At 36.5% G+C, this 9,159-nt stretch overlaps 1 protein-coding gene across 2 annotated transcripts; it reads left to right on the top strand.

The window, feature by feature from the left end:
- Nucleotides 1–348: 348 nt before the first annotated feature.
- LOC127960034 (uracil nucleotide/cysteinyl leukotriene receptor) lies at nucleotides 349–7,831 on the top strand. Of its 2 annotated transcripts, none has more exons than XM_052559564.1 (2): nucleotides 349–653; nucleotides 6,253–7,831. In XM_052559564.1, the coding sequence occupies exon 2, from the start codon at nucleotides 6,261–6,263 to the stop codon at nucleotides 7,278–7,280; it is 1,020 nt and encodes a 339-aa protein (XP_052415524.1). In that variant the 5' UTR covers nucleotides 349–653; nucleotides 6,253–6,260; the 3' UTR covers nucleotides 7,281–7,831. The 2 variants fall into 2 exon arrangements, with proteins under 2 accessions (XP_052415524.1, XP_052415523.1); XM_052559563.1 differs by lacking the exon at nucleotides 349–653 and adding an exon at nucleotides 2,338–2,649.
- The last annotated feature ends 1,328 nt before the right edge of the window (nucleotides 7,832–9,159 follow it).

Below are 9,159 nucleotides of genomic sequence, written 5' to 3'. Positions count from 1 at the left end.
ATGCCCAACAGTTCACAGCAGGGACCCAAGAAACAAGGACCCCAGTCTGTTATTCTCTGTCCTACTCGCCCTTGTGATTTCAACACAAATTTCTTCTCACTCATTCTCTGAGTTCCTAGGGGCCTCGTCTGTCTGGCTTTCCACAGTCTACAATGGGTTATCTCTAGTCTTTATTCATAAACTGCCCCATTAAATGCTCAGTTCATCTTCTGTTTATTGATATGGTTGAAGGAGGGGGTACTGGAGTGGTGGTGGGGTTTATAACCTAAAGGCACGCTAGTCCCCATTGCTATGATCCCCCACTGGCTCCTAATTGTGAGCAAGGCATGCCATTATTTTCCCCCTGTTGAAATGTGCTGCTTCTTCTGACTCGGGTTATTGTGGAGCGCACAAGTGGCCCTCAGAAGAAAATAGCATTGCAAAGAAAGGCTCAGGGCAAGGGTCACCTTAGAGCCTTCCCATCGCGAAAGCGTTTTTGTGATCAAATTTGTTGGTGACACAAAAAGAGCCTCAGTATCGTATCTGAAACACAGCTCAGCCTGAGAGAGAGTAGTCACTCCACTGCTGCTTTTCAGGCAGCTGTAAGAAAGCACTCTCTCTCCTCTGCTCAACCCCTTCACTACTGCACGGGCTGTTGAGGGATCAACACTTTGGTGAGTCTCTCATTGACTTCATTTACGTTCTCTCAGTGTCTGCTCTCTGGCTCCATTTAAACTTGTTGGCATTTTGAATTATTTATATTTGTATAGAGACATTTGAACAGAATGGTTTTCCTAGTTTAAGTGCAATGCATTTATTTTATGTACTTTTATTTTTTGATTGAAATGTTTTTTTTTTTATATATATAAAATGACTGCATTGTTTTTCTTGTTTACGTGCATGTCATTTAAACCATCTTATGCACTTTTTTCTGTACTGTTTTTATTCAGTGATGCCTTCAAAAAGAAACAAATTATGCACTTTTCTAGGCTTTTCTGCAAAATGTAAAGCAACTATGTAACTAAACCCTTTTTTTTAATGATCATGTTGTGTTTCCCTAGTTTATGTGCATGTCATTTTCATTTAATGCACTTTTTATAGCATATATATTTTATGAGGTGAGTTTATTGGTTAGAGGAGAAAGTCTTTAAAAGGTCATTTCAGAACTGCATTATAAAGTAAAAGGTTTAGGATTAGTTGGGCAAGATTTGCTTTGCTTGAATGAGCAAGCAAGTCAAAATCACTTCAGGGAATATATAAAACATTTAATAAATGTCAATTTTGCTCTGCGTTTGTACTCTTGGGATCATATCTATTGATATGATTTTATCTATTTGTGTATTAATGTAAATAAAGAGAAGGGGTTTCCTATGGCTGTGTTTCACCTTAAGTTCTGGAAGCATGTAGTTTATCCCTGAGCTTCAGTTCAGCTTTGGTTAATGTGCCTCACGCCTGCGATTACTTCTGCTTCTTTGTGTAATGTGGTATAGGAGCATTAGTGTCACATTGCAACCCAAGCTTGACCCCCACTTATTTCTTTAACACAAAAGTGATTTTGTAGTGTTGCCAGCCTGTGGAGAAGCCTTGTTCTTCAAGACTTTTGGGGTTGGAGCATGTTTTCCCAAGTTGACTACGGAACAATACGACTTGTGCTGCTGGATAATAGTTTTCCATTTGAAATTCTCATATGTGACCCAGAACCACAAAACCAAGTGTCATTTTTTCAAAACTGAGATTTATGCATCATCTGAAAGCTGAATAAATAAGCTTTCCATTGATGTATGGTTTATTATGCTGGTGTTCCAGTGGCTCAGTGGTAGGTGCAGCATTGTGTTTGCAGCGCAAAAGGTCGTGGGTTGAATTCCCAGGGAGCACACATGCTGGTAAAAAATGTATAGCCTGAATGCATTGTAAGTCGCTTTGGATAAAAGCATCTCCTTAATGCATAAATGTATTAGGATCTGACAATATATGGCTGAGATACAACTACTTCAAAATCTGGAATCTGAAGGTGCAAAAAAATCAAATTACTTTGAAGTTGTCCAAATGAATTCTTAGCAATGCATACTACTGATCAAAAATTAAGTTCTGATATATTTATGGTTGGAAATTTACAAAATATTTTCATGGAACATGATCTTTACTTCATATCCTATTGCTAAAAATATACCCCAGCGACTTAAGACAGGTTTTGTGGTCCAGGGTCACATATATTGTCAGATTAAAATGTTTTTTTTTTTTTTTTTTTTTTTGGGGAACACACAATATAGTTTCATTCCACACACCAGAGAACCACCACAACCTTTTATAAACATATTTCTCACTTGGTACTTTTTTTCTCTAAGCACAGTTAAGGAGAGCTTTTTGTTTTGCAATTCTCCTCTTTTATCTGTTTAATTTACTGAAGGGTTTGGCATGTTCTGGGACTTGAAGATTGTCCTCCCCCTCACATGGCAAGGTCTTGAGACACTCCTTTGTACACGCCCACTTTGTGTTTGTCTGTAGTGTTCACAAATTATTGATAAAGAGGCTCCTTATTATTGCAACTCCAGTGAGAGGTTATTGTGAAATGTTTTGGTAGCATATTTTAAGCGTGAAGACTCTTAGTGCTTAAAACAAACGGAAAAAAGAAGTATTCCAAAGGGTGCATTTGGACTATCTGACAAATAAGTAAGTAATATTTTCCTTGATACTTATTCCTTGAATACATGTGAGTTTATAAAAAAAAATTCTAAAAATAATATAAATGTATTCTTCAGTATTTATTTACTCGAAAATTATGATTTATTATAAAATTATAAATACCATTATGTTTTGTGCGCGCCACATGAAACATTACATAAACATTTCATAAAACAAGTTTACCAAAAAAGCCTGGTTTATTTCAGTTAGTCTGACGTATTGTCAGTTGATTTGGTTAAAAATAAATCTGACTAACTGAAATAAACTTTTTGGTAAACTTGTGTAATGAAACAGACCCCTGAACAACCCTTGGGTTCTCTCTTTTTCATGATTATGCATATTTCTTCATGTTAGTTGCACCACATGAATATTATTTGGCAGACACAGGTGTGTTTTCATATTAACTATTAATCATTTATTTTAAAAATCATTATTTATTTAATAATAATAATATTTATTCTGCAAGTATTTAAAATATTAATATAATATTCATAGTTATTCATAGTCCCCCAATGAATTTTAATTAGGTAACCAAAAAATAAAAATAAAACAGCCTGGCATGATGTATTGTCATGAACTATTCATAAAAAAAAATGTGTATATATATATATATATATATATATATATGTGTGTGTGTGTGTGTGTGTGTGTGTGTGTGTGTGTGTGTGTGTGTGTGTGTGTGTGTGTGTGTGTGTATAAACGAATAGATCATGACAATACATCATGCCATTAAAATAATTTTGAAATGTATAGAAATAACAACCTTCTATTATGCCATATTCATAATTATGTTTTTAAAATATCACACACACACAAGTGTCAGTTACAGCTCTAGTAGTAACAGGTGAACTTCTCCCCTGCTTTGAACCATTCTTAAAAAGGTCTTGAGCTTATCCCTGCAGATGCTTCATTTGGCCTGATTATTAATAGAGCAACTGTTATTGGATGGCAGGCTAGAATGAATGCCTCTTCCAAACAGAGTTTGCTCACTGAATCTGAGACAGGCTGCCCTGTGCACGCGCCAATGATTTGACAAAGCAGAATGCCACGAGGACAGCTGGCCCAGCAGACTGTAAGCAGATAGCCAGGAGTGGCTCTGGTGTGGCCACCGGATGCACCAGCTCCTTCATTGAGCGTTGCGTGTTTGGAGGTGCGATGAGTGTGTAGTCAACTGCTCCACAGGGACATTTGCTCAGACTCCTGAGACACTCAAATATCTAAGCATCTGAATTGCTGCCAAACACAGAGACAGCTGTAACACTCCCTGCCTCACTACTCAAAGAGAGGAAAACATTTACTCATGCTGGAATAAAAAGTGCTACTTGATGCATCACTGCTGTGTCCTTTGCTCCTTTTGTGTAAACATGTTTTGACAATGGTCAAATTTGGAAACATATTCCCAAAAACGAGTGCAATCTTTCTGTTCAACATCTTTTGGGTTCTATCAAATGAACTTGAATCCAGCATAGGTTGGTTTGGTTATCTGAAGGTATTGTGTGCCAAACATGGACATTTTTTTGATCAATTTTTTATGTAAATATATATAGTCCTATCAATTTTCATCCATCCTAAAACCATCCTAAAATAATATTTCTTAAAAAAACTCTCTTTCTGTTCAACATCTTTTGGGTTCTATCAAATGAACTTGAATCCAGCATAGGTTGGTTTGGTTATCTGAAGGTATTGTGTGCCAAACATGGACATTTTTTTGATAAATTTTTTATGTAAATATATATAGTCCTATCAATTTTCATCCATCCTAAAACCATCCTAAAATAATATTTCTTAAAAAAACTCTCTACATTAATGTGTGTGTATGTTATATCTATTTCAACGTGATGTGGACCCTTGAATTTTTGAATGAATAAATGCGTTTTTGCTTGCCGTTTAATTGTTGTAAGGTTTGTTAGGATAAGACAAAATTTGGCCGAGATACAACCATATGAAAATCTGGAAGATAAGGGTCCAAAAAAAAAAAATCAAAATATTTGAGGAAATTGCTTTTAAAGTTGTCCACATTAAGTTCTAAGCAATGCATATTACTAATCAAAAATGAATCTATACTAAATATCCTACTGATTTTTTGCACAAAAGCATATCATTGCTCTCTGCTAAATGACTAAATGTTGATGTAATTGCAAAAGAAAAATACAAAAGCCTTTATGACAGCTTCATGACGTCTCCAGTATGGAGAAACTAGTCGCATGCATTGCTCAGGTGTGAGTTTTGCCCATTCTTCCACTCTTCAAGTCTTCAAATCTTGAGGGTTCTGTGGGCCTCTTCTATGAACTCTGATCTGTAGTTCTTCCCATAGATTTTCTATTGGATTCAAGTCATGTGATTGGCTGGGCCATTCTAGCAGCTTTCCTTTCTTTCCCTGAAACCAATTAAGAGTTTCCTTGGCTGTGTTTGGGATCATTGTCTCGCTGAAATGTCCACCTTCATTTTAACTTTTTCATCCTGGTAGATGGCAGTAGATATTTATCAAGAATGTCTCGTTACATTTTTCCATTCATCCTTCCTTCAATTGTATGAATTTTGCCAGTGCTACACAATGATGTTTTGGGGTGATGTGCAGTGCCATGACCTCCAAACGTGGTGTGTATTATGGCATCCAAAGAGTTTAATTTTGGTTTAATCTGACCAGACTATATTCTCCCAGTATTTCACTGGCTTGTCTAAATGTTGTGCAACAAACTTTAAATTAACTTCAACATGCTTTTTCTTCAGCGATGGAGTCTTGCGTGTTGAGCATGTATACAGGCCACGGCGGCTGAGTCCATTACTTATTGTTTTCTTTCAAACAATTATCCATGGTAAATTCCAGGTCTTTCTGAAAATCTCCACAGTAAGCGGTTCTTGGTTCTTAGACAAATCTTCTGATAATATTTTTCACTCCTCTGTCAAATATATTGCGAGGAGCACCTGGTTGTGGCTGGTTTATGATGAAATTATGTTTTTCCACGGTCGGATTATGACCCCAACACTGCTCACTGGAACATTCAGAAGTATACCAATACCAATAACCAATACCACCAGGAGCCTATGTTTTGCAACAGTAAGGCTGTCCAGATCTTAAAAGAGCTATTTGCTTTTACCCATCATGAAATGTTTCCTGTGTGACACATTGGTAATAAGACACCTTCAGTTGATACTGAATCAGCTAATAATAATATCCACTGACTAGGGGCAGGATTGTTTTCTAACTGCTGATCGATTTCAGCTGGTGTCTTGGCTTTCCATGCCTTTTTGCACCAACCTTTCCTTGTGTGTCCAATACTTTTTCCCTGTGTCATTCTACTTTATTACACAGAACTTATGAGCTTATTTGTTTTGTTTTCTTTGTATGTATATGTTACTTGGGTTGAAATATAGAAATATATTTATAGAGAAAAATCGTGACATGTCTGATTATATATATATATATAATGTTTGTGTGTATGTTTATATGGTTTACATGCATTAATTGAATATTTACATAAGTTCATAAATTCAAAAATAAAATGGATAGAATTATTTTAAATTAGTATTTATATTATCAGTTAAATTTAAATGAATTGAAACAATTAATAAAAATGTTTTTCTTTGCAGATACAAAAATGGAGTCCCCCCTGACAGAACTTCCCCCCTTGCTGTCCAATCAGTCCATGGAGAGCTGTCCACCTGTGGACAATACGGTGGAGAACATGATTTTTGGATTCTACTACATCATAGTTTTCCTCCTGGCACTGAATGGCAATAGCCTTGCCCTGTGGATCTTCGCCCGCCAGAGAGGCAACGCTTCTCCAGCCAATGTCTTTCTGCTTCATCTCGCTGTGGCCGACCTGTTTTACATCTTTGTTTTACCCCTCAGAGCCACTTATCATTTAACCGGAGGACACTGGCCATTTGGTGAAATCCCCTGCCGTCTAGCGGGCTTCTTCTTTTATGTCAACATGTACGCCAGCTTGTACTTCCTGGCCTGTGTTGCAGGCGATAGATACCTTGCTGTAGTACACGCTGTTCGTTCCCTCAAGGTCAGGCGCCCTCGTTACGCTCACATAGCCAGTTTTGCACTATGGGCTTTGGTGATAGTGTCTATGGCACCCCTGCTGGTCACCAAGCAGACTGCAGAAGTCAATGGCTCTACTGTGTGCTTGCAGCTGTACAGAGAAAAAGCTTCACAGCGTGCTCTCATCTCTCTCGTCGTAGCCTTCACACCACCTTTTATTGCCACACTGTCTTTCTACCTGCTGATAGTGAACAGTCTGCGGAAAGGTTCAAGGCTGGAGCCGGCATTGAAACTCCGAGCTCTCCGCACCATTGGTCTGGTCATGCTCATTTACATAGTGTGTTTTTTGCCATATCACTTAAGCCGTGCAACCTTCATCCTGGGATATACGCACCCAGACCTATCCTGCCAAATCAAAAGAGGACTAGCCCTGGCTAACCGACTTACTTCCTCTCTAACCTGTCTAAACGGAGCTTTGGATCCCCTGGTCTACCTGTTTGCGGCTGAGAAGTTCAGAGGAAGCGTCCGCAGGATTTTCTGCAGGGACAGGTCGGGTGGGTCCGCCGCTACAAGCGGGGACCTGAAAGGCACACATGAGAGCTCTGTCAGCGCAAAGTCTGAGTTATAAGAAAGTGCTTTAAATATTTTTCATTGGTTTTAGTGATTCGGCCTACACTTTCTGATAGCAGGGTCAGGTGAAGATGATAAAGCCTTATGAATAAACAACCATGTGAATTGGACATATTAAAACAACTGTATGTAAGTTTAAAGATCAGTTTCAAAATCACTTTGATGGAACACTGATTTCTAATAAGGTGAATAGCTTCTGTTTTTCCCCTAACTTCTGTTCTAGGAGTACATAAAGTTTGGTGAGTGGGAACAAAGGCTGGATTGCTTTATAAATGCATTTGCACTGCTATCTGCTGTAATTACCACAGTGATAGGTTTATGAATTTATCTCAATTATGGATTCATACAAGTAAGAATCTTCAGGTAATAATCACTTTTTTATTGCCAATGTGAAAACAGCTTGTAAAGGCACTTAAAAAAAGAGACGTTCCCCGACTTCCTAGGTTGTCTATAAAAGCCTGTGGACTGATTTTTATGTAAGGTCTCAGTATGGTTTTTTTTACCGGAAATTTAAAGCATGTGTCATTTATGTGCACTTCCTAATATATATATATAATATTTATATATATATATATATATATATATATATATATATATATATATATATATATATATATATATATATATATATATATATTTTTTTTTTTTTTTTATTCATTGACACATTAAAAAAAGATTATTAATTACAATACCTGACATTATGTTTAGGTAGTGATGGAAGGGAGCTATTCTGTACTGTTATGTCAATGTATCATACAGAAAAGGGATTAATTCAAAGCTAGTCTAAGTCTAGTCTTGTTTTTATTTATGTTCCGTATGCAATTTTTATTGTTATTGAGAGGAAAGGCAAAGCACTCACCACATAACATATTCATCGCTCGCAGCATGGTCCGCATCTGGATGTTCGCTGCAAAGGTATTTATGACGTTTTTTGTTTGTTTTTGTCTGCAGTTTCACCGAATTCTACATACAGCCTCTTTAATTGTAGGGGGCGCCAAATTAAAAAAAAAAATACACAAAACTACATACAGTTGCTTTAAAGTGAAAGTTATTCAGGACAGTAATCTTCAAGTGGCTGTTGTGTATATCAGTCAGTTGCCAGAATACAGTGGTCGGGGACTAGAGACTCCATCAAGGATCAAGAAGGCATAAATTGTGTATAAAACTGTGTGCTGCCTTTAAAAAATTAATGTTGTGTTTTTATTAGCATATTACCTGTTTGCTAATGACTTTGTTAACTTTGTGAGCACTTCCTTAGTGTGCATTCTTAATGAAATCAGGGTGAAACTAATGCATTTCATACTTAACAACTACTCATATAATCATTTTTAACGGTCCCCAGAGGGATTCTTCTGTTTATAGCACTCTGTTGTAAGCTGTGGTAAGAATGTGTGAAGCTTAATAAACGAGTGTTGAGTCGAAATGAATACCACTTTCTTTTCATTTTACATTCCCTGATAGCTTTTTGTTATTAAGACTACTGTATTTCGATGCATGTGCACTTCTATGCTAGTCAATTAATATTCTTAATGTACCTTTTATAGTTTAAGGTATATAAGTATAGATTTTCTGTTGCCATAAAATACTGGTTTTGTTTTCACATGTTCAAATTGATATGTATCATTATTTATATTATTTTAATTACTTTAACCAGCTGGTATAAATATGTTTTATTTTTGATGTCGTCATACACATATCATAATTTTTTTTTCTGTATGTCACTGGTAAAAATCCACCGATGAGTCAGTTTGTTAATGCATTTAAATCAGCTGAATAAATGTAAATAAATCTAACCTCAAATGGTTATTTGTGTTTTATTCCCCCTCCTTGGGCATCTGATGCATTTTAGTGTTTGCAATAATAAATATAGACCTACC

Source organism: Carassius gibelio, chromosome B6 (genome assembly GCF_023724105.1).
Source record: "Carassius gibelio isolate Cgi1373 ecotype wild population from Czech Republic chromosome B6, carGib1.2-hapl.c, whole genome shotgun sequence".
NCBI lineage: Eukaryota > Metazoa > Chordata > Actinopteri > Cypriniformes > Cyprinidae > Carassius > Carassius gibelio.
This window is presented reverse-complemented; position numbering and strand designations above follow the sequence as displayed.

Coding starts and splice junctions, on each gene's coding strand:
- LOC127960034 (XM_052559564.1), top strand. CDS start 6,261: ATGGAGTCCCCCCTGACAGAACTTCCCCCCTTGCTGTCCAATCAGTCC.